This window comes from Bos grunniens, chromosome 2 (genome assembly GCF_055505025.1).
Source record: "Bos grunniens cultivar Pamir isolate PY7600 chromosome 2, Bosgru_T2T1.0, whole genome shotgun sequence".
Taxonomy (NCBI): domain Eukaryota; kingdom Metazoa; phylum Chordata; class Mammalia; order Artiodactyla; family Bovidae; genus Bos; species Bos grunniens.
The window spans coordinates 7,095,340-7,120,909 of record NC_141166.1 but is presented as its reverse complement, the minus strand read 5'-3'; the positions used below and the strand labels follow the sequence as shown (position 1 = coordinate 7,120,909).

General features: G+C 50.5%; 1 protein-coding gene and 1 long non-coding RNA gene across 6 annotated transcripts in view; one reads left to right on the top strand and one right to left on the bottom strand.

Annotated features, from left to right (window-relative positions):
* Positions 1-727: 727 nt before the first annotated feature.
* Positions 728-25,570, bottom strand: part of EPHB2 (EPH receptor B2) — a 219,985-nt gene continuing 195,142 nt past the window's right edge. For 3 of the 5 annotated variants that reach the window (XM_086327664.1, XM_086327681.1, XM_086327670.1), the window contains 8 exons: positions 25,135-25,202; positions 13,246-13,368; positions 12,447-12,694; positions 10,319-10,534; positions 8,811-8,960; positions 7,344-7,537; positions 5,384-5,539; positions 728-2,623 (listed from right to left, as the gene is read on the bottom strand). In XM_086327664.1, coding sequence (XP_086183790.1) covers positions 2,515-2,623; positions 5,384-5,539; positions 7,344-7,537; positions 8,811-8,960; positions 10,319-10,534; positions 12,447-12,694; positions 13,246-13,368; positions 25,135-25,202 — 1,264 coding nt within the window. In that variant the 3' untranslated portion in view covers positions 728-2,514. The remainder of the gene's footprint in view (positions 2,624-5,383; positions 5,540-7,343; positions 7,538-8,810; positions 8,961-10,318; positions 10,535-12,446; positions 12,695-13,245; positions 13,369-25,134; positions 25,203-25,570) is intronic. The other 2 variants (XM_086327656.1, XM_086327688.1) reach the window with 1 other exon arrangement.
* LOC147377355 (uncharacterized) lies at positions 12,503-14,571 on the top strand. The gene is made up of 2 exons (XR_015137323.1): positions 12,503-12,735; positions 14,109-14,571. It is a non-coding gene; the product is annotated as an uncharacterized LOC147377355 (long non-coding RNA).

The window sequence follows — 25,570 nt, the reverse complement described above, 5'->3', positions numbered from 1 at the left end:
CACCTTCCCTGTGGCTCACTCTGCTGTTCCCCCTGGGGGTCTGTGCTCCCCTCTAAATCCCTTCCTTCCCCTTGCGTCTTGGGCTCTGAGAACAGGCGAGTGACAGACGACAGGCCAGTCCGTGTTGGATGCTTGCTCAACCCCAGGGGTGTTTGGTTGACCACCTGCGGCCTGAGTCTTTCTCAGCTGGTCAGTCTCCTAGACAAAGGGAATGGTCCTGAGATGCGGTGTCCCTGCTTTCCCCTCCCCAGCTGCCTCCTCGCACAGTCAGAATTCTGATTGTGAGTAGAAGCCCGTCTGCTCAGAGGCTGTCAGAGTTGACCAGCATAAGATGATAATAGGTGTGGCTTTGACTAGGGGTCCACGGGTCCTTCAGGACCCTCACGCTCTCATCACAGCTCACTCAATTCGCCGGGCCCCCTTCCTCTGGCCCAGAAATGCTGAGGGCACGGTGGTCAAACTCCCTGCTCCTGATGTATCCTGCAGTGGCTCACTGATTCATAGGACATCAGACTGCCAAGTTCTAGCCGCTTCCAACTCAACTTTCATCGCCTGTGCTTTTGACAAGCCAGAGAAGGCCAAGTGGGCCACTGGCGTCCTCATGCGTCTTCTCAGCCCCGGGCCTCCTTGAACCCGGAGGAAGGAACGGTCCCTTAGAAGAGCATCATGGGTCACTTGACGTGTCCCAAGGGTGCCAGGATCTCTCGTTGCTTACAGAGAACAGGGGTCATTTTCTAACTAAAGCCTTTATTTCCATTCAATCCACTAACCGATTGTTCCGCTCAGGTACCTGCATTTGCTCCCAGCAGAGAGTCTGTGGCCAGACCCCTTGACGGATGGGTTTTCTCCCGGCCAAGGCCCTCAGGCCTGGGCAAGGGTCCGGTGGAGGGTAGGGGGTGGGGGAGAGAATCACGGGTTGTCCCACCAGCGGAGGAGAGGAGCCTGGTCTGAGGGTGACCCGCTCGAGGGCTGGGGTATCACAGTGAACGATCCGGGTCCTGGCCTCTGGTGCAGCCCGACAGAGGCTTTCCAGAGACAAAAGTGGGTTCTGGCCTTCTGAGGGCACTCGGGAACCTCAGAGGGGCCGATTTACCTGCCAAGTACTGGACAGACTGGGCCAGAAGGAGCGCTGAGATGCGGGCAGAGACTTCTGACCCCGCGGCCGCCTCTCCCTTCCCAATCTCTTGCTCTCAGAGACAGTCCTGGGGTGGGATTGGTCCTCCACCTTGGCCCCCTACCCTCCGCCCAAACCTCAGTCTCTGAATAGCCCAGATGGCCCCTAGGCAGTTGGCTTTGGTGAGGCCTGTCAGCAGGTGGGAAACTCTCTTTGGGGTTGGGGAGGGGTGGGGAGGAGGGAAGGATGTCAATGAAAACCATATAAAAAATCCAGAAATGTGCATATAAAATCTCGCCCTTGGTGTATTGCCTAAGTCAGTAAGCAGAAAGCACCTTCTTCCTGGAGAAGGATCAAGTCCTCAAAAGGTAGGAAATGTCAAAGTGTCACTTCATTGTCATAAAAAAAAAAAAAAAACAACCAACAAGTCCCGCCCCCACCCCCCCCACCCAAACCAAATCCACCCCTGACCAAAAATACCCCCGAGTCCACGAATTGCTGTAAACAAACCCAGATGCAGGAGCAGTCCTTGGTGGCAGTCGTAGCTAGTCCTCCGGATGGGGGCTGGTGGGAGTGGGTGCCCCGCTGGGCCGGGGCCGCTGCGCCGCGCCCGTGATCTGGGCATGGAGCTTCAGATCGAGGCGGCGGCGGGTGCTGTGCCCAGCCTCAGGAAGGCTGACCTTTCAGGTGTCCCCATGTTCTCCCTGACCCAGGGGGACAGAAGTCCCTTCGCAGCCCCGGGAGTTGACTGGGGAAACAAGTCTCTTTCATTGGAGTTACTAAAATATTCTCCAAAGACAGAAAAATTCTGAGCGCCCGGTAGCAGCGGGATTGGATGTTCCCAGGCTGGTTCCAGGGGTGGCTGCCTGTCCGCCTGTCCATCCGCTTGGCACGTGGCTGTTGAGCGAGACCTGGAAGAGCAGCGCTAGGGACAGGAGAGAAGGGCGGCCCCTGTCTCTCCCCTTCACATTTGTTTTCCTGAACGTGTTTCTTGGCGCCCGCCAGGTCACCTTCCCAGAGGGAGTTGGAGAGAAACTGCTTTTGATCTCCGATGGGACAAACTGCATGGATCTCCCAAGCCCTTTTTTTTTTCTTTTTTTTTTCCTCCAAGAACGATGATCGCTTTCCTTATGAGAATCCTCTTTAAAAAATATTCCTCGGTATTTCCCGCCCCCTCCCAGGATCTATTTTCTTTTGTTCCCATTCCCTTTTTTCCATCATCAGAGTTGCACATATTCTTGGTGACGTCTCCTGGCTGGAGCGCTGCTTGGTTCTTCCTGTCGCCGATGGCCTCCTGGCAGGTGGCTGCTGACCCTGCGGTGGACCGAGAACCGGGGGCCGGCTTGGGGGCGCGGAGGGGGCGGGGCCTGGAGGAAGCGGTGAGCCGAGGCAGGTGAACGTCAAACCTCCACCGACTGGATCTGGTTCATCTGTGCCCGCATCACCTGGATACTGTTGAGGATTTTTTTCTGGTGACCAGCCAGGGTGACCCCAACCCGGAGAATGTCCCTTTGGGGAGAGAAGCACATGTGTTAGGGACATGCGAGGGTGGAGGGACTCCATCCAGGTAGAACCACCTGGGCTATTTCAGGGGTTTCCCACTGGAGAGAGCAAGGGAAGGGGAAAGGGAGCGGGAGTGACTGAGTGTTAAGATGGGGGAGAGGGGGCTGGGAGTGGGGGCACCTAGGTGCCCGTGTCTCCTTTGCTGCGGGAGAGGAGAGGGGACCCTGCATGACCCTGCAAGAACCAAGTACCCATGTGTTCACTTTTTATCTCTGTTGATCTTCCTACCACACCCCAGTTCACAGAAGAGAAAACTGAGGCCAAGGGGAGTCCTGTCATTTGCTCAAAGTCACTCAGATGGTCAACACCAAAAGCAGATTGATTATATTCTTTGCAGCCAAAGATGCAGAAGCTCTATACAGTCAGCAAAAACAAGACTGGGAGATGACTGTGGCTCAGATCATGAACTCCTTATTGCCACATTCAGACTTAAATTGAAGAAAGTAGGGAAAACCACTAGACCATTCAGGTATGACCTAAATCAAATCCCTTATGATTTGGAAGTGGAAGTGAGAAATAGATTTAAGGGATTAGATCTGATAAACAGACAGCCTGAAGAATTTTGGATGGACGTTTGTGACATTGTACAGGAGGAAGTGATCAAGACTATCCCCAAGAAAAAGAAATGCAAAAAGGCAAAATGGTTGTCTGAGAAGCCTGTACAGACAGTTATGAAAAGAAGAGAAGCGAAAGGCAAAGGAGAAAAGGAAAGATATACCCATTTGAATGCAGGGTTCCAAAGAATAGCAAGGAGAGATAAGAAAGCCTTTCTCAGTGATCAATGCAAAGAAATAGAGGAAAATAATAGAATGGGAAAGACTAGATATCTCTTCAAGAAAATTAGAGATACCAAGGGAACTCTTCATGCAAAGATGGGCACAATAAAGGACAGAAATGGTAGGGACCTAACAGAAGCAGAAGATAGTAAGAAGAGGTGGCAAGAATACACAGAAGAACTGTACAAAAAAAGATCTTCACGACCCAGATAATCACGATGGTGTGATCACTGACCTAGAGCCAGACATCCTGGAATGTGAAGTCAAGTGGGCCTTAGGAAGTATCACTATGAACAAAGCTAGTGGAGGTGATGGAATTCCAGTTGAGCTATTTCAAATCCGAAACGATGATGCTGTGAAAGTGCTGCACTCAATATGCCAGCAAATTTGGAAAACTCAGCAGTGGCCACAGGACTGGAAAAGGTCAGTTTTCATTCCAATCCCAAAGGCAATGCCAAAGAATGCTGAAACTACCACACAACTTTACTCATCTCACACACTAGCAAAGTAATGCTCAAAATTCTCCAAGCCAGGCTTCAACAGTATGTGAACCATAAACTTCCAGATGTTCAAGCTGGATTTAGAAAAGGCAGAGGAAACCAAAGACCAAATTGCCAACATCCACTGCATCATCGAAAAAGCAAGAGAGTTCCAGAAAAAATCTGCTTTATTGACTATGCCAAAGCCTTTTACTGTGTGGATAACAATAAACTGTGGAAAATTCTGAAAGAGATGGGAATACCAGACCACCTGACCTGCCTCCTGAGAAATCTGTATGCAGGTCAAAAAGCAACAGAAGTAGACATGGAACAACAGACTGGTTCCAAATTGGGAAAGGAGTATGTCAAGGCTGTATATTGTCAACCTGCTTATTTAACATATGCAGAATACATCGTGAGAAACCCTGGGCTGGAAGAAGCACAAGCTAGAATCAAGATTGCCGGGAGAAATATCAATAACCTCAGATATGCAGATGACACCACCCTTATGGCAGAAAGTGAAGAAGAACTAAATAGCCTCTTGATGAAAGTGAAAGAGGAGAGTAAAAAAGTTGGCTTAAAGCTCAACATTCAGAAAACTAAGATCATGGCATCTGGTCCCATGACTTCATGGCAAATAGATGAGTAAACAATGGAAACAGTGACAGACTATTTTTTTGGGCTCCAAAATCACTGCTGATGGTGACTTCAGCCGTAAAATTAAAAGATGCTTGCTTCTTGGAAGAAAAGTTATGACCAACCTAGAAAGCTTATTAAAAAGCAGAGATATTACTTTGCCAACAAAGGTCCATCTAGTCAAGGCTATGGTTTTTCCAGTAGTTATGTATGGATGTCAGAGTTGGGCTATAAAGAGAGCTGAGTGCCGAAGAACTGATGCTTTTGAACTATGGTGTTGGAGAAGACTTTTGACAGTCCCTTGGTCTGCAAGGAGATCCAACCAGTCCATCCTAAAGGAAATCAGTCCTGAATATTCATTGGAAGGACTGATGCTGAAGCTGAAACTCCAATATTTTGGCCATCTGAGAAGAACAGACTCATTGGAAAAGACCCTGATGCTGGGAAAGATCGAAGGCAGGAGGAAAAGGGGATGACAGAGGATGAGATGGTTGGATGGCATCACTGACTTGATGGATATGAGTCTGAGTAAACTCCAGGAGATGGTGATGGACAGGGAGGCCTGGTGTGCTGCAGTCCATGGGCTTGCAAAGAGTCAGACATGACTGAGCGACTGAACTGAATTGAAAAGCCAGTGGGTGGCAGGAGACCCGGGTGTTGATAAGAATGTGATTTCTGCATTGGCCATCTTGCTCCTTGGTCCCCCATATCCCTGCTGGGACACTGTCTATTCCTCACTCTCCAGAGCCCCCTGCTTGGCGGGATGGGTGGGGAGGGGGGCTCACGGCGGTGGGTGGAGGCGGCTGGGCACTTACTCCATCATCATCTGTGACACGACATCGAAGGAGGTGAAGCCGGCATTGGCGAAGCTCTCCTTGTACTGCCCCATCTTGATGGCCTCCAGCCACTCGTCCACCGTGTTAAAGCTGGTGTAGTCAGGGATCGTGCGGTCCAGCAATGGCAGGTTGATTCTAGGGGTGGGGTGGGCGACAGGTAGGGTCAGTGCACGTGCTGACCTGGGGTGAGGGTAGGCGTGGGCGTGGGCACAGGTGCAGGCTGCGTGTCCCTGCCCATGTGCATCCGTGTGTGTGAGCACAGTGTGTATGCGTGTGACCACTTCTGTGCGAGAGCAGGCGTGAGTCTGAACCCACAGAAATGTGCACACGTGTATGTGTGAGTAGGTGAGAGTGAGTATGTATGCAGGTCTCAAAGCTGAGGCCATCTGGACAGTCTAGGGAAGCCTCTAGGGGACCGCTGAGAGGCTGGACCACAGCGGTGAGGCGGGGACATGTCTCCATGCTGCTGCTTTGGGGGAGGGGTTTCAGTTGGACTAATTGTGCTGATTTTATCTATCTATCATCTATTTCTGCCCGGTCTTAGTTGTGGCATGCCAACTCTTAGCTGTGACATGTGGGATCTAGTTCCCTGACCAGAGATCAAACCCAGACCCTCTGCATTTGGGAGTGCAGAGTCTTAGCCACTGGACTGCCAGGAAAGTCCCATCACTGTGCTGACTACTTGTCATTTCCTCTCCCAATGCCCTTCTCTGTCCTCCCCTACCCTGGCTATGCTACAGGAAGCCGATCTTGTGGGCCACATCTCCAAAGTCCAGACACAGCTGGTGGGGCTGGTGGGAATGACTTCTGGGCAGGCAAGGTGTGAAGTGACCATCATGAGGCTAAAAGCTCAGAATGATTTTTATCCAGAGAATCAGGAGTGGCTGACGCAGGGTTGTGGTGAGGAGGGATGGGCAGGGGCAAACACGGACATCTCCTGGCAGGTGAAGAACTTGGGCCCAGGGAGTCTCTGGACACAGCCAGCCCTGGACCCTGAAGACATCCAGCCAGACACCCCTCAGACAGCCCGTGTGGTCAAGGGTCCTGAAGAGTAAGGATGTGCAGGGCTGGGACTGGCCTGTGGAAGCTGCTCAGGGAGAGCGAGGGTTGGCTGCAGGTCTGATGCAGGGTGCTCTGGGACCACTGGGCAAAGGGAAGCACCCGGATCATTGAAGCTAACGCCTGTGCACCTGAGCCAGTCTCTGCTATGAGGATGGCAGCTCCAGTGTGGGGGCATGCGTGCCTGTGTGTTCTGTGGTATATGAGTACTTCTGAATGCGCGTGCTCAGTTATGTATGGTTGTGTGTATGTGTGAGAACTTGGGAATGAGTGTATCTATGTGTGTGAGATTGTGAGCATAAGCATGAGCATTTGTGCCCAAATGTGCATTCATGTATGTGTGTAGGACTGTGTGTGTGTGTGTGTGTGAGCATGGCTGTGTCGAGGAGGATGCAAATGCAAGTTAGAGGGTCCAGATTTAAGTGTGAAGTAGGAACCTGAGTGAGGAGTAAATCTATTCACCAAGATTCTGAGAACTGGGACTTCCCTGGTGGTCCAGTGGCTAGGACTCCAAACTCCTGATGCAGGGGGTCCCCTGGTTCCACCCCTGGTCAGGGAACAAGATCTCCCACATGCTACAACTAAAGATCTTGCGAGCCACATCCAAGATCCAGCACAGCCAAATAAATATTTTACAAAAAGATACCGATCATTTCTTTTAAACCTTGTCCTCTCTGACCACGTTTTAAAAGATGCTTTCTCTACCACCCATCTTGGGCTTCCTTCTCCTCCTCAGGATAGCCTGTGCCCTGCACCCTGCACGGCAAGGCAGGCAGCCTCCCAAAAAACCCTAGCACTGTCCTTCCCATCCCAATTCAGCTGTCCAGGAGTGGGCGGGGCCAGGCGGCGCTGGGAAAAGGGGCGGGGCTGGGGGGCGTACCCGGAAGAGAGCGGCGCCATGGCTTTGAGGCTGTTGGGGTTGCGGATCATCTTGTCCAGCGTGTTGACGATCTGGCCGAACTTGGGCCGGTGGTTGCGGTCCTTCTGCCAGCAGTCCAGCATGAGCTGGTGCAGCGCGCTCGGGCAGTCCATGGGCGGTGGTAGTCGGTAGTCCTGTTCTATGGCGTTGATTACCTGGGGAGGGGTAGGGAGGGGTTGCGGGGGTGAGGTAAGAGCATCTGTTCTCTGGTCTTGCCCCCAGTGCGTTGCAGGACAGGCTTATTTGGTTGCCCCGGCAACCATCTCCACTTCCTGGAGGCAGCCCCAGTATGCGCCTTTCCTGGGTTCCCACCATCTCTGACTTCAGTCTGGCCTGGAAGCTGGGCGTCTGGCTCCCCTTCCACTCAGCACCCCAAGATACCCTCTGCCTCAGGGTCCACCAGGCCCACCCTCCTGTGAGCAACCCCCTTCGGCTGCTCTGTTAGGGGAAAGGAGCCCAAACACCTCTCCAAGCTGTCCTGCCCATAGGGCCAAATTTGTCTTCCCCAGCTTGACTGTGGATATCTTCCCTGCTCAAGTATTTATTCCCTGTTCTGCATTGTTGCAAATCAGAATTCCTAGAGGGGGACTTTCAAACACCCCATTACTGAACCTCAGCAACCGTTCTGACCAACTTCCCACTGCTCCCCAACATGACCCCTCGTCATCCCACTTCTGGGCCTTGGCACAGGCTGTTCTTTCCACTGGAAGTCCTCACGTCTTCAAGTCTCACTACTCTTTGAGTCCCAGCTGTCTGTGTAGACCTCAAGGCTAATTGTGCCCATGTTCCCTTTCCTGAGCACCTGCAGGGTTTGATGCCTGCCTTCTTCACTTTACCACCTGACCATACATAGCACCTGATAACTCCATCTGGTTTTCTGAATGACTGTCCTGTCCCTCATATGGGTGGTGAACCCCTGAGGGGCAGACATGGTCGCTTAGGGTTGGCCACAGGTGGCTGCATCCTGAAGATTTGCTTATTTGTGGATGGGTGGGCCTTTTCTGGGCTTCCCAGGTGGCGCTAGCGGTAATGAACCTGCCTGCCAATATAAGAGACGCAGGTTTGATCCTTGGCTCGGGAAGATCCCCTGGAGAAGAGAATGGCAGCCCCTCTCCAGTATTCTTGCCTGGAGAATCCCACGGACAGAGGAGCTGGCTGGCTGCAGTCCACAGGTCGCAAAGAGCTGGACACGAATGAAGCGACTTAGCATGCATGCATGGGCCTTTTCTACTCCTGACCCCCCTGGAGAGTCCACGGTCCTGTGCAGATGTTTGAATCAACCAACACTGTGCTGGGAGCTGCCCGGACCCAGGATCTCAGAGACCTCGGTCCTACCTGCTGAAAGTCGAGCAAAAGCCCAAGAGTTCTAGGTCTTCCCCGCCCGCCTGGCTGGCCAGAGAGGCCGCGCCCACCTCCTTGCAGACTTACGTCTTGGTTGGTCATGTCCCAGTAGGGCCGTTCCCCGTAGGACATCACCTCCCACATGACAATGCCGTAGCTCCAGACGTCACTGGCCGAGGTGAACTTCCGGTACTGGATGGCCTCTGGGGCCGTCCAGCGGATGGGGATCTTCCCACCCTGGGGAGCAGAACGGGGACTGTCAGTGGATGGGAGGCTGAGCCGAATGGCCTCTGCTGTCGAAGCTCCCGACCCCCCGCCCCGTGCTGTACGGTCACAAAGTGCCTGACTGCTCCCCTAGACTCGCCCCGCTGGTCCGGGCCTGCGGGCACGCGCCTGGGACCTTCTCTCTGCACGAAGCGCCTTTTCCCACCCTGCCATCTGGTAACCTCCTCCTCATCCTTGAAGTCCCTCTGCACACCTTTCCCTAAGTCCACAAAGGGTGGCTCATGCTCCTACTCCTACGACTGAGGTCATCAGGACGCACTCGTCTCCCGGAGAGCGGTACTCATCTCATTTGCCTGCTTGCCTGCCTCCACTTCCCTGGTGGCTCAGATGGTAAAGAATCCACCTGCAATGCTGGAGACCTGGGTTTGATTCCTGGGTCAGGAAGATTCCCCTGGAGAAGGGGATGGCAACCCACTCCAGTATTCTTGCCTGGAGAATCCCACAGACAGAGGAGCCTGGTGGGCTACAGTCCATGGGTTTGCAAAGAGGCAGACACGACTGAGCGACTAACACTTTCATTTCACTTTTTCACTGCTTCCACTTGAACTACTTCTGAGATCTTTGAGGGCAGGTACTGTCTGATTCCTTTCTGTTTAAAATTCTTCAACAGGGCCTTCCCTGGTGGTCTAGTGGTTAAGAATTCATCTTTCCAATGCAGGGGACATGGGTTTGATCTCTGGCTGGGGAACTAGGATCCCACATGCCGTGAGGCAACGAAGCCCGTCCGCGGCAACTACTGAGCCCATGCTCTGGAGCTGCCACTAGAGAAGCCACGATTGCGTGCCTCAGTGAAGACCCAGCACAGCCAAAATCAAAACAGCCACCCCCACCCCGCCCCACCTCCCTGCAACTCTTCAACAACCCCAACAGCTTTCAGGAGACAGTCCTGAGCTTGGGCAATCAAGGGTCTCCGAGATGTGGCCCTGCCTACCTCTCCAGCATGGTTGCCCACCACTTTCCCCGACAGCCTGTGTGCCAGTCATACCCACCCATGAGAATACAGCATCTGGCAAACTTTTACTGGCACTTGGCTTTCAGCTCAGCTATCAATTCCCTCTTAGCAAGCCTTCCTCTGCCTCCTAAGTCTGGTGTCTGACTCAGCCCCATTGCTCGGTAGTGCTCTGCACATCTGTGCCCACCAGCCTGTGAGCTCCAAGAGGGCAGAAGTCGGGGTTTATGTCTCTACTTCTCCAGGGCTCAGAACAGCGCTTGGCATGAGCAAGTGTCGGTGAGAACGTGTTGTGGGGAGAAACGGATGTCCGCCCTCTTTCCCGGCCCCGCGGCTCCACTGTTCCCTGCCTCTGTCTTACCAGGGCGCTGGTGTACGTGGGATCTGAGGTATCGTCCTCCAGAAAGCGTGAGAGCCCGAAGTCAGACACCTTGCAGACCAGGTTGCTGTTGACAAGGATGTTGCGGGCGGCCAGGTCGCGGTGGACGTAGTTCATGTCGGCCAGGTACTTCATGCCAGCCGCGATGCCCCGCAGCATGCCCACCAGCTGGATGACTGTGAACTGCCCGTCATTTTGCTTTGGGAGAAGTGGAGGAAACACAGAGTGAATGGAAGAGTGTGCGTCAGATCTCTGGAGCATTCTCACAGTGGGACACCAGACTGGGCCCCTGTCGCCCTGGCCTGGGCTCCCTGTGGCTCAGGGGCCTTACAGAGGCCCAGGAGAGGCTGGTTTTAGGGTGGTGGAGAGAATATGGACTCTGGGGCTGGCTGGATTCTGGCTTTTTCCCTTGCTGGCTGTGCAACTTTGGACATGTGACCTAGCTCTCAGAAAGTCACTCAGTCATGTCCGACTCTTTGCAACCCCATGGACTATACAGTCCGTGGAATTCTCCAGGCCAGAATACCAGGCCTTTCCCTTCTCCAGGGGCTCTTCCCAACCCACTGATCGAACCCAGGTCTCCTGCATTGCAAGTGGATTCTTTACCAGCTGAGCCACCAGGGAAGCCCAAGAATACTGGAGTGGGTAGTCTATCCCTTCTCCAGCAGATCTTTCCAACCTAGGAATTGAACTGGGGTGTCCTGCATTGCAGGCAGATTCTTTACCAGCTGAGCTACCAGGGAAGCCCCTGTTTCCTCAACTGTGTGTTAAATGGGAATAAGTCATGCCCACCTTCTAGGGTACTCAGTGTTCAACAAGGTGCATGAAAGGCTCCTGGCACATACTAGGTGCTTAATAAATATTCGTTAAACAGCAAGTAGTTCAATGGCATACTTCTTTAAAGACATTTTTTTTTATTGCGGTATAACTGATTTACAATGCGGTGTTAGTTTGAGGTGTACACCAAAGTGAATCAGTTACACGTGTACCCACTCTTTTTTTAGACTCTTTTCCCATATAGGTCATTACAAAGTACTGAGTAGAATTCCCTGTGCTGTACAGTAGGTCCCTATTAGTTACCTTATAGGTGTGTGTGTGTATATATATATGTTGTTGTTCATTGCTAAGTCCTTTCTGACTCTTTCTGATTCCATGGACTGCAGCATGCCAGGCCTCCCTGTCCCTCACTATCTTCCAGAGTTTACCCAAGTTCATGTGTATTGAGTCAGTGATGCCATCTAACAATCTCTTCTGGTGCCCTCTTCTCCTTTTCCCTTCAATATTTCCCAGCATCTGACTCACTGGAGAAGACCTTGATGATGGGAAAGATTTTATTTATAGTAGTATGTATGTGTAATTCCAGTCTTCCAGTTCATCCCTCCCCTTCCAATGGCATACTTCTGATTCCTAGTCAGTGCTCTTTGTCTAGCTGGTTGACTGTGACTTCTCGGGGCGCCTGGAAGCTTTCCCCTGTTGCCTTGTGCTCCAAACTCTCTCCCTGTATAGCTTTGGGGAAATCCAAACCTGGTGAAAACCCTGGACTAAGGGTCAGGAGACCTGGATCCAGTCCTGGCTCTCATCTCGAGCCTCCGGGTAACCTTGGGCACACTCTACTTCTCTGAGAGCCTCAGTTTTTCTCTCGGGCGTCATGAGAAGGCTGGCTAAATGCTTGGAGGGAAGAGATTTCAGGTTGTATGCCAACGCTGATCAACTGGCTGTGGTTTCCCTGATAGAGAAAGATTCTGAGATTGCTTCTGGGTATAGTGGGAGAGAGTCTGGGATTTATTAGCAATGCCTGTCATGAATTCAATCCCTCTATCCCTGGGTCAGGAAGGTTCCCTGGAGGAGGGCATGGCAACCCACTCCAGTATTCTTGCCTGGAGAATCCCATGGACAGAGGAGCCTGGACAGCCACAGTCCATAGGGTGGCAAGGAGTCAAGACACAACTGAAGTGACTTAGCACGCATGCACGCCGTGGATAAAGGAATAGAATGTGGCAGCGAGCAAGCCATTCTTGACCATGATCTTTCCAAGACCTTTCAGGCTTTGACAGCATAAAGCTATGCTCACCACTGCTCTTCCTGCCCCACCACTCTTGGCTTTCCCTACCCGGAGGAAGGAGTCCAGGGAGCCGTTTTCCATGAACTCAGTGATGATCATTACAGGTGTGCTCTTGGTGACCACGCCCTCCAGGTGGATGACGTTGGGATGGTCGAACTGGCCCATGATGGAGGCCTCGCTCAGAAAGTCCCGGCGCTGCTTCTCAGTATAGCCCGACTTGAGGGTCTTGATGGCCACGAAGATCTCTCTTTTGCCCGGCAGCTTCAGGTGGCCGCTGCATACCTCACCAAACTCCCCTGGGACAGGCACACCGAAGAGGCAGGATGTCACTCAGCAGGTGGAAGCGCCGCCTCCCTCTTCCCTTTCACCTCTGCCCCTGGGGCCAGTTAATCCTTGCAGACACAGAATCCCTTTAGAGAATGCAAGGGCCTCAAAGAGTCTCAGCCACCTTCAGGAGGAAGGGTAAACCCTTTGTGGCCAACCCGTGGTGTTTGGCTGGGCGTGGGGTGAGGAAGTAGGGGGACCTGGGGAGATGGAGCGAGGGACCTGGGATGAATGGCAGGAAGGACAAAGCATTAGACAGAGTCCAGAGTACCCGGTCCCAGAACTAGCTCGGTCTCTGATGTGAGCAAGCTCCTTCCCTGGACCTGTTTCCTCAGGTGATGATGAGGTAGTTTTTCTGGACATCTTTGGGAGCCCTTGCACCTTGGATAATCTGAGTCTTCAGGCCTTGGAGGGTTCTCTGAGGCATCCTACCCTCCACCCCAGGAGTACACATTGGGGTGGTCCCCGCCCCCCCACACCCAAGGCTGAGGTCATGGTACTTGGGAGGGTACCAGTCACCTACCTGCTCCAATCACCTGCTCAATTTTGACACAGGAGATGTCAATTTCCTTGGCAAACTCCCGCACTGCCTCATTGGGGTCTTCGTAGGTGAAGGGGTCAATGTAGATCTTCATGCCTGGGGTCACTGGGAGAGAAGGTCAGGCTCAGTCACATGCACAGACTCAAGAGGTGGACAGATGGAAAAGTGTGAACCAGTCCTTCTGCAGAGGGAAGGACTCTCCCACAGGGCCCCAGGAAGAGCTGGGCAACCCCCTGCATTTTCACTTGACCTCTCTGGGTCTCAGTGAGCAGGTGGGCACTGAGCTAAGTAGGGGGTGAGGGGAACAGAAAGTCAGCAGGGATAGCAAATAGGTTCTAGTTTTTGTTCCAACTGTAATTGATCAATAAGGGCTTCCTCCAGCAGCTAAAAGACTGTGGGGATTGATTAACAACGTCTGTTCGAGCGTGGGCATGAAAGGATAGATAGGCTTGTCACGCTTGTGATAGAGAATCAGGGGGTGCAAAGTAAAGGAAGAGGAAGACAAGAAAGGAGCAGAGGGAACTGGAACAAAAATACAGAAAGAGCAGGCAACAGACCATGTTCTTGGTCTTTTGCTAAGGCGATCTCCCTGCTTTTCAAGGCCTAATTCAGGCCTGCTCTCTGCTCAGGAGACTTTTTGGCTGCCTCAGGCATCCCAGGCACTGGAGGGGCTGCCTCACAAGCATCTGAGTACCCACAGCTCCTAGGCCCACCTCCTGGGTCCCTCTGCTAGCCAGGTCTCAAACTTTTCTGGATCTCATATTCCTTGGTGATCAGCAGGAGGCTGGACATGGGGCATATGAATTTAATTCCTGATCTGATCTGGTTTTTTTTTTTTGATGCAGAGAGGAAGATGGTAACTTGGATACTAAAGACCCAATTCTGACCTCAGCAGTGAGTCAGCAACGTGCTTTGAAGGAAGGGAAAGACGAGCCCTCCTTCCTCCTCCCAGATGACTTGTCTTCCACTTCCCAGACCATCTGGCTCTCACCCAGCTGGGGCCTTCCTCTGGGTCCCCAGCCCGCATTCTCCCCCTGCTCCAGGAGCTATGAGTTTGGGAGCAGCAGCTCTAGGAGTTGGGTGCTGGAGTCCCTGGACCGTAGCAAGGTTGGCTGGTTGGTGAGTGGGGCCACAACCCTGCTCAGCTCTGTGACCTTGGACTTGTTAGTTGACCACTCTCAGCCTCTAGTTCAGACATTCCCGTCATCTAAGAGCTGGGACCTCTAACACGGGTTGGCAAAATGGCCCACTGCCTGTTTTGTAATAAAGTGTCATAAATAAAGTTTTATTGGCACACAGCCACACACATTCCTTTGTCTGTGACCGCTTTCCCGCTCCAGTGGCTGAGTTGATCAGTTACAACAGAGACCATAAGGCCTGTAAAGCCTAAAATATTTACTGTCTGACCCTTTACAGAAAAGCTTGCCAACCACTGCTCTAACACATTAGTTTTATTTTGTATTATTTATGTGGGTGTCTGCCTAGCCCTTTAGGTCAGAGTTTTCTTAATTTGGGTCTGTGAACCACTTGGCAGACCCAGGATGGGATGAGTGGGGCTGCTGAAATGGAATACATTATTATTGTCTTTCTGGATTAGAAAAACAATTTATGCTCTTTATAGTTTAAAATTATGGAAATAAATATGGTTGAAAATAAAAGCCCTCCAAAAATCTATCTCTGAATATAGAATTTTTTTCTGGATTTCCCTTATAATTTTATACACATACGTATGTATATTTGTGTTTCTCTGGGCATAGGATCCAAAACTTTTAGCAGACTTAGAGGAGCCTCTGACCTCAAAAGAGGCTAAGAACCACCGTCTTGCAACTTTCCTGGTGGTCAAGTGGTTAAGAATCTGCCTTCCAACCCCTGATTGGGGAACTAAGATCCCACATACTGTGGGGTAGCTAAGCCTGTGTGCTGCAACTATAGAGCCCATGTGCCACAACGATAAACCCAGCACAACCTAAATAATAAAAAATAAAACTATAGTACTTAAGTGAGAGGATTTGAAAACCCCACCATGGTGGGAGCCTGGGAAGGGGGGATGGGTGCCCATTTTTTTCTCATCCCTCCCTCCCTGGCGCACTGCACACGCTTGACTCTCGGTGTCTGTAGACTGACAGAATCTGGATGATAGATGAAGAATACCAACACCAGTTTCCACCTTCTGAGCCCTTTGTCTCTGCCCAGCACTGGGCCACGCTCTTTATGTGTATTCTCCCATCTCCTCCACCCAGCAGCTCCTAGAGGTTGTTGTTTAGCTGCTAAGTCCTGTCCAACTCTTCGAGACCCCAAGGACTTCAGCACGTCAGGCTTCCCTGTCCTTCACCATGTCCCTGAGTTTGCTCAAACTCATGTCTATTGATTGAATGGGTGATTCCATCTGGTCCTCTGTCGCCCCCTTCTCCTCCTGCCCTCAGTCTTTCCCAGCATCAGGGGCTGGGTCTTGGCAATTTGCATCAGGTGACCAAAGTATTGGAGCTTCAGCTATAGCATCAGCCTTTCCAATGAATATTCAGGACTGATTTCCTTTAGGATTGACTGGTTTGATCTCCTTGCAGTCCAAGGGACTCTCAAGAGTCTTCTCCAACACCAGAATTTGAAAGGATCAATTCTTCTGCGCTCAGCCTTCTTTATGGTCCAACTCTCACATCAATAGAAATAGTCATTTATGATAGGAAATGACTATTGGAAAAACCATAGCTTTGACTAGACGGACCTTTGTTGGCAAAGTGATGTCTCTGCTTTTTAATATGCTGTCTACATTTGTCATAGATTTTCTTCCAAAGAGGAAGGATCTTTTAATTTCGTGGCTGAAGTCACTGTTTGCAGTGATTCTGGAGCCCAAGATAATAAAATCAGTCACTGATTCCACTTCCTCCCCCCCATCTATTTGTCATGAAGTGATGGGACTGGATGCCATGATCTTAGTTTTTTGAATGATATCATTATTCTCATTTCATATGAGAGAAAACTTTAGCTCAGAGGGGCTAAGTAATTTGTCCAAGGCCACACGGCTAGCAAATGGCACAGCCAGCATTTGAATCCAGGCCTGTCAGAATTGAGTCAAGGGCCACTGCTCTGAATCACCAAGCTCACTGCTTCCTGAAGGAAACCCACCCAGATCTGGTCCATGCTTCCTCCTCCTGGATTCATCTGTGATTCCTCCTCCCCCGAGTCAGCCCTCCCCAGAGCGGGGGCATCAGCTCCCCCAGAGAGGCTCTCTTTTTTCGCCCAGACTCAGCGTCTGGGCTGTGGCCCTTGGTGACTAACTTTTCACTTCCTTGCCAACAGAACTAGGGGAAATTCTTCCTCCTGGGCCAGCTGGGGAGGGAGGATACGAATGGGTCAGTTCAGGGAGCTCAAAGCATGCTTGGATGCTGCCAACCAATCAGATGCTGTCTCTAAGCCTTGGACAGGAGTGCTAGTCAGGAGGGCTCCATCACTTACAGCAGGGGTCCCCAACTCCCTCGGGCCACTTGGACTGGTACCGGTTAGGAACCAGGTCACACAGTAGGAGGTGAGCGGCAAGCAAGTGAGCAAAGCTTCATCTGTATCTATAGCTGCTCTCTATCACTCTCCCCAGAGCAGGGAGGAGAAGGGGACGACAGAGGATGAGATGGTGGGATAGCATCACCGACTCGATGGACATGAGTTTGAGTAAGTTCTGGGTGGTAAGATTGAGTAAGTTGGTGATGGACAAGGAGGGCTGGCATGCTGCAGTCCATGGGATCACAAAGAATCGGACACGACTGAGCGACTGAACTGATCACTCTCCCATCACCCCAAAATGGGACCATCAAGTTGCAGGAAAACAAGCTCAGGGCTCCCACTCATTCTGCATTATAGTGAATTGTAGAATTATTTCATTACGTATCACAATGTGATAATAACAGAGGGCTTCCCTGGTGACTCAGATGGTAAGGAATCTGCCTGCAATTCAGGAGGCCTGAGTTTGATCCCTGGGTTGGGAAGATCCTCTGAAGGAGGGCATGGCAACCCACTCCAGTATTCTTGCCTAGAGAATTCCATGGACAGGGTTGCAAAGAGTTGGACACGACCGAGTGATTAACACACACTAATAATCATAATAGAAATAAAAATCGTAATAGAAATCACAGTAAATGTGATGCACTTGAATCTTCCCTCCACCCCTGCCACTGGTCTGTGGAAAAATTCTCTTCCACGAAACTGTCCTGGGGACCTCTGGCTTAAAGGAGGTCCTTGAAGGCGAGTGCCTCCATCTGGCCCCCCTCCGTAATGGCCTCCACTGACAGCTCCCTGCTACTTGCATAAGGAATTACTTACCCAGAGGCCGCGGACACGCCTCGCAGTTTCTGGCCTCTCTGCTTCTGTTCGTGTGGTTCCCTCTACCTGGGGCACCCTCTTCTTCCTTTGTGTCCAGGTCGAATGCCACCTCCTCTGTGCAGCCTGCCTGGGTCCCTCCAGAGGGGACCAAGGCCTTCTCAGGCTGCCACTGCTCTGTCCCCACACCCACTCCCACAGATGTCTGTATGACTTTCCTACCTCGTTCCAGGGCTCCCGGATTCACAGGCCCACAGTCCCCACCACCCCTTTCTGGAACACTCTCCTGCCTGTGAGGGCTTTGCCCCTCTCTCCCCCAGGGGCACAGAGGCCATGTCTGTCTTGTTCTTGCTAAATCCCAGGGCCTGGCACATAGACGGTGCTCAATAAATGCTCACTGGAAGAACACTAGCCTTACTCATTGACATGCCCTTGTTTTCTCTCTCTACCTGTTTGGGGTCACAAATACCTTTGGGAATTTTATGAAAGCTATGAATTCTGCTTCCTGGCCTAGAATTCTCACGTGTGTGCATGTGCCCATGGTCAGCATGCAATTTTGGAATGTTTATAGGCCCTGGAAGCTCTAGGAGTTATGAACTCTCAAGTTATGAGCCCTTGCTCTAAAATGTTTTCTCTAGAGTATATTTGAGGGTGGTATACAGTAGGTACTTAATAAACACTTTTTGACTATATGGCTCTGAGTGCTGCAGTTCCTGCTTCGGTGACCTCTGGTTTCGCCTCACCATTGATAACATGATTGGCTCACAGTTTAGCATGGTTTCACCACATAGCAGACCCTGTTCTAGGCACTAATAGGTATCAACCCAATTAATCTTCCCTGACCATCTTTCTGGGTAAATACTACTATTAGACCGAGCCCTACGAAACTGTCAATATTTGACTCCTCCTGATCTACATGGAACAACAGACTGGTTCCAAATAGGAAAAGGAGTACGTCAAGGCTGTATGTTGTCACCCTGCTTATTTAACTTATATGCAGAGTATATCATGAGAAACAGTGGGCTGGAGGAAGCACAAGCTGGAATCAAGATTGCCAGGAGAAATATCAATAACCTCAGATATGCAGATGACACCACCCTTATGGCAGAAAGTGAAGAGGAACTAAAAACCCTCTTGATGAAAGTGGGGAGTGAAAAAGTTGGCTTAAAGCTCAACATTCAGAAAACAAAGATCATGGCATCCGGTCCCATCACTTCATGGCAAATAAATGGAGAAACAGTGGAAACAGTGTCAGACTTTATTTTTTGGGGCTCCAACATGACTGCACATGGTGATTGCAGGGATGAAATTAAAAGATACTTACTCCTTGGAAGGAAAGTTATGACTAACCTAGATAGCATATAAAAAGCAGAGACATTACTTTACCAACAAAGGTCCGTCTAGTCAAGGCTATGGTTTTTCCAGTGGTCAGGTATGGATGTGAGAGTTGGACTATGAAGAAAGATGAGCACCGAAGAATTGATGCTTTTGAACTATGGTGTTGGAGAAGACTCTTGAGAGTCCCTTGGACTGCAAGGAGATCCAACCAGTCCATCCTAAAGGAGATCAGTCCTGGCTGTTCATTGGAAGGACTGATGCCGAAGCTGAAACTCCAATACTTTGGCCACCTCATGGGAAGAGTCGACTCATTGGAAAAGACCCTGATGCTGGGAGGGATTGGGGCAGGAGGAGAAGGGGACGACAGAGGATAAGATGGCTGGATGGCATCACCAACTCGATGGACATGAGTTTGGGTAAACTCTGGGAGTTGGTGATGGACCGGGAGGCCTGGCGCACTGAGATTCATGGGGTCACAAAGAGTCGGACACGACTGAGTGACTGAACTGAACTGAACTGATCTACAAAAATGGCCATTTCATTTGGTTTCAATCTAACAGTCCCCCTCTTTTTTGATGAAGAAACTGGTATAAGAAAGGCTAAATGGGACTTCCCTGGTGGTCCAGTGGTTAAGAATCTGCCTGACAATGCAGGGGACACAGTTTCGATTCCTGGTCCGGGAAGGTCCCACCTGCTGCAGATGTGCTGCAACTACTGGGCTTGTGCCCCGAGACAAGAGAAGTCGCTGCAGTGAGAAGCTGGGCGCCGCCACGAAGACTAGCCCCCGCTCACCAAAACTAGAAAAGCCTGTGCACAGCAGTGAAGACCCAGTGCAGCCATAAATGAATGAATAAGGTGAAACAACTTGCCTAAGGGGACATGGGCATAGCTAGTTAGTGGCAGAAGTGTTGATTGAATCCAGGTTGTCTGCCTTGAAAGTCTACACTTACAACTGCCAAGCTACTGGTTTATTTTGGGTGCTTCCCCACCTGTGTCTTGGGATAGAATGTGAGCTCCTTGTGGCCAGAGTTTTGCACAAGGAGGGACATTTGGCTCCCAGGAAGGACATTTTCTGAACTGCAGTTGGATGAGAACCTTGGCAGGCAAGAGTCTTCGGAAAATATTGGGCTACTGTTTGGATGATTTATGACTGTCAGGGTCACCAACAGGGTCACACGCCATCCTGAACCCATGTGGAAAATTCACGATGAGGGAAGGAGGAACCAGGCATCCAGAGACCTGGATTTGCATTCTGGATCTGCCAGCAATAATGGTCACAAATAAGTTGCTTTATGAGTTTGAATTCAGGATCAATCACTGTATTGATCTGACCATGTGCCCTTGGGCAAGTTACTTTTTTCCATCTGCAAAATGGAGATAATAAACAAATCCCCTATCTCGTAAGGGGGTTGCAGAGATTAAATGAGAATCTTTTGAAAAGGTTTTGTTCAGTCTTTGGCAACCAGAAAGCACTGAATAATTGTTAATTGTTATCATGAGGAGTTGGTTATTATTAAATATTATTATTACAAAGCACTTCAACATCCATTAATTCATTTACTCCTCAAAACTCTGTGAAAGAAGCATCATTCCTGCTACTTCCCACATAAGGATGCCAAGGATCAGAGTGGTTTTTCCTGAGTTTCTAGTGACTTCCCCAAGGTCACACTGAGCTGGCCGGTAGCAAAGTAGGGTTGAGAAACCCGGTGCATCCCTCTGGCTCCACGTCCAGGCACCATAGACGTCAGCACTCATTCAGCATTTGCTGGACAATGGAAAACACGAGCCCATGAGGGTGACCTTGGGTTGGTCACACACATAGCCAGGCCTCAGCTTCCTCCTCTGTTCCAGCCACACAAGGTTGCTGGTGGATATGTGATCACGGGGCTGGCCGTGTTTTGAGAAAAAAACAAAACAACAAAATCCTGCTCAGATGCAGAGAGTAGGAGCATGAGCTTGAGAATGTGTTGATTTATGAACAACACGTTCTATTCTGGAGTCTGTTTTTAAAATAAATCCCCGCTGTCACCTGTTTTCCTTGCTACCGACTTGCTGCTCTAAACAGTGATGCTCCTGAATGCTCCAGGTGATGGAGCGTGTGAGCCTGTCTTACTCAGAAGGGTGTAGGGAGCACAGCGTGGCCAAGACTGTGTTTGTACCCCAGCGTTTGCCCCGCACAACTGTGGGACCTCTCTGTGCCCTGGTTTCCTTAAAGTGGGAAATGACCAGTGCTAAATGAGGAATACATGTTGAGCATTAAAGTAGCTCTTGGCCCATAGAACACAATATGTTTAGCTATATCTACCATCATGATTTTATTACTTGAGGAACAGGCTGGGCCGATGGAATTTATGAGTTTTATTTTTAACATACAGGTGGATTTTTATTTCTGTGTAGTTAAATTTGTCCACTTCTGTCTTATGATCCTTTCATTGCTTTTGTGCTTAGAAAGTGCTTTTCCCTCCACGTATCAATTAAATAGTTACCTAAATTGTCTTCTGGAAATTTTAATGGTTTAATCATTTTTACAGTGATGTCTAAAAATGATTTTTAAGCTCGGCAGAGTTTACTTCAAATTAAGTCTTACCCAGAGGGGCCTCCCAGATGGCGCAGTGGTAAAGAATCTGCTACCAGTGCAGGAGACGGAAGAGACACAGGTTTGATCCCCAGGTCGGGAAGATCCCCTAGAGCAGGAAACGGCTATCCACTCCAAAATTCTTGCTTGGAAAATTCCATGGGCAGAGGAGCCTGGTGGGCTACAGTTCATGGGGTTGCAGAGTCGGACACGACTGAGCAAAGCGTGTGTGCGCCTGCACACACACACACACACTCACACAGAGGCTTAATACCAAGAACTCCTTGACACTGCTCTTCATCGCACACTCCGTATCTAGTGCTGCAGCGAATCCATTGGTCTACTTTCAAAGTGTGTCAGAACCCACCGCCTTCCCACCACTTCCCTTGCTGCCACCCTGGTCCAGCCACCATCCTATCTTCCCTGGATTATCCCAACAGCCACCTCCCGGCCCCTGCTCCATCCCTGCCTGGCACCGCCCAGTCCATGTTCCACAGGGCAGTCAGAGAAGTCCTGTGAAAACTGTAACTCCGAGCCTGTCCGTCTTTGTCTCAGACCCTTCCAGAGGCGTCTCATTTCACTCAGAATAAAAACCAAGGCCCGGACTTCCCTGGTGGTCCAGTGACTAAGAATCCGCCTGCCATTGCAGGGGACATGAATTCGATTCCAGGCCCAGGAAGATTCCACATGCCCCAGGGCAAGTAAGCCCATGTGCCACAACTACTGAGCCGACGTGCTGCAACTCCTGAAGCCCTCGAGACCTAGAGCCCACACACCACAGCTGGGGAGTATCCCCCTCTCTTGGCAACTAAAGAAAGCCTGTGCACAGCAACAAAGACCCAGCACAGCATTCCCAAATTAACATTAAAAACACTGCTCTAACCCCTGCTTGGAGAATTCTGAGCATTACTTTGCTGGGGTGTGAGGTGAGTACAATTGTGCGGTAGTTTGAACATTCTTTGGCATTGCAAAATGAAGAAGCAAAGAAGAATTAAAGAGCCTCCTGATGAAAGAGAAAGAGGAGAGAGAAAAAGTCGGCTTAAAACTCAACATTCAGAAAACAAGATCATGGCATCTGGTCCCATCATTTCATGGCAAATAGATGGGGAAAAAATGGAAATGGTGAGAGACTTTACTTTTTTGGGCTCCAAAATCACTGCAGATGGTGACTGCAGCCATGAAATTAAAAGATGCTTGCTGCTTGGAAGAAAAGCTATGACCAACCTAGATAGCATATTAAAAGCAGACATTACTTTGTCAACAAAGGTCTGGCTAGTCAAGGCTATGGTTTTTCCAGTAGTCATGTATGGATGTGAGAGTTGGACTATAAAGAAAGCTGAGCAATGAAGAGACTTTTGAACTGTGGTGTTGGAGAAGACTCTTGAGAGTCCCTTGGACTGTAAGGAGATCCAACCAGTCCATCCTAAAGGAAATCAGTCCTGAATATTCATTGGAAGGACTGAGGCTGAAGCTGAAACTCCACTACTTTGGCCACCTGATGTGAAGAACTGATTCACTGGAAAAGACTCAGATGCTTGGAAAGATTGAAGGCAGGAGGAGAAGGGGACGACAGAGGATGAGATGGTTGGATGGCATCACCGACTCGATGGAGCAAGCTCTGAGCATTGGTGATGGACAGGGAAGCCTGGTGTGCTGCAGTCCATGGAACTGCAAAGGGTCGGACACAACTGAGCGACTGAAATGAAACTGAACCCCTGCAGCTCTGAATCACCCTTTCCTATCTTGCCTTTTTCCCACAGCACTTTCATCTTCTGATGTACCATACACTTTGCTCATTTATTGCATGTATTTTAAAAATTTCCTAGGATTTTTTATTATATTCTTTTAAAAAATTGTGGTAAAATATGCGTAATATAAACTACACAATTTTAACCATTTCAAAACGTGCAGTTCAGTATTATTAAGTACAGTCATACTGATGTACAACCAATCTTCAAAATTCTTTTAATCTTGCAGAAAATGTAAGCCCTATTTTCTAAAGTTTATCAATATTTTGCACTTATTTTAAAAATACCTGTCACTTTTTAAAAATTGAAGTATAGTTGATTTACCATGCTGTGCCAATCTCTGCTGTACAGCCAAGTGACTCAGTTATACACATATATACATTCTTCGCCTGGCGTGCTGCAATTCATGGGGTCGCAAAGAGTCGGATACGACTGAACGACTGATCTGATCTGATCTGATACATTCTTTTTTTATATTCTTTTCCACTATGGTGTATCACAGCATATTGAGTATAGTTCCCTGCCCGATCCATGCTGCTGCTGCTGCTGCTAAGTCGCTTCAGTCGTGTCTGACTCTGTGCGACCCCATAGACGGCAGCCCACCAGGCTCCCCCGTCCCTGGGATTCTCCAGGCAAGAACATTGGAGTGGGTTGCCATTTCCTTCTCCAATGCATGAAAGTGAAAAGTGAAAGGGAAGTCGCTCAGTCGTGTCTGACTCATTTCGACCCCATGGACTTCAGCCTACCAGGCTCCTCCATCCATGGGATTTTCCAGGCAAGAGTACTGGAGTGGGTTGCCATTGCCTTCTCCACCCGATCCATGAGGACCTTGTTTATCCTTTCTAAATGTAATAGTTTTACTGTCCCTCCCACTAGAATGTAAGTTCCACCAGGGCAGGAATATGGGGTTTGTTTACTTGTGTGTCCCTAGCACCTGGAGCAGAGCCTGATGTACATAATGGGCCACAACAAATATGTGACAACTGAAGGGATGCGCAGATGACCCCCTCACTTGGGGACTATCTGAGAAGCTCTAGGGTACCCCACTGAGTACAGTTTGAGAGCCTATAGGGGACCCACTTGGAATTCCCATTTGCCAAGTGAGCCAAAGTGAGGATCCATATCTCCTCTCCCCCACACAGATTGTTGGTTCTGCCAAGATCAGACGGAGAGGAATCTACACTCTGTTGTTCTCTTTACTTGGTGCCCCCGGGAGGAGACATCTGCTCTGGGTGTGTCTGGCACATGTGCCCCCAGCCCTGGCCGAAGGTGGCATGGGACAGTGAAGGAAATGGGGGCATGGTGCAGGGGTTGGGAAGAGGCAGCCAAGGAGTCACTGAGCGGTACAAGAATGGGCCTCCCGGCTCCCTTCTCTCCCCTCCGTGGTCAGAGCCTGGGGTCCTCATCGTCTCACTCAGATCATGTACTGGGTTGGCCCAAAATTTCGTTTCCCATACCATCTTATGGAAAAACCCGAATGAACATTTTGGCATACCCGATATTTATTCTGCCAATCTGTCTGGTGCCTGCTGTGTGCTGGGCAGCCACCTGACACTGGGGAGGTGGTGGTGACTGTCAGACACGATTTCAGGTCCCCAAGTGCCCCCACTATAATGATGGAGGGACAGGGAGACGACCATCACCATGCAGCCAGGTGGGGGCGCTGTGCATCCAGGATAGAGTGGGGATAAAGGAAGGCTTCTCAGAGGGGTTTGTATATGATGAAGCCTGAGGGAGTGAGCTAGCCAGGGCAAGAGAGGGGAGAGTGCTCCAGGCAGAAGGAACAGCATGTTCATGTCTGACTGCAGCAAGGGAGGAGGAAGACAAAGGAGGCTGGAGAGGTTGCTGCGGAGCTGACAAGTGAAGGATCCCAGGGTGCCGGCCCCGCCGAGGTATACGTACTGTGGCCGCTGGTGTAGTGTTGCAGCTTATCTGTGTACTCCGAGTCAGCACGTTCAAACCCCCGTCTTCTGGAACAAGAGCAAAGGGCTGGAGCCACCTGGAGGCGCCCGGGGAGATGGGAGCCACAGCAGGTGATAGGCAGAGGGTGGGCAGGCCCTGGAAACCATCTCCTTGCCAGAGAATTCCCTGCCGGACCCTTGCCTAGCAGCCTCACCTTCCCTGGTTCCCTCTGCCCCAGCCCTTCCCACTTCTCCAACTTCAAGTCCAGGCTCACTGTTTCCCCTGTCCCCTCTCCAGCCAAGCCCCTTTCAAAGAGCAAAGGCATCTCCGGCTGTGGCCCCTGGTCCCAGAAACCCAGAGGCTTCTGTCCATCTGACCTTAAGACCTAGTCTACTCTAAAGTGGGAAGCTCTTGGGACTTCCCTGGTGGTCCAGTG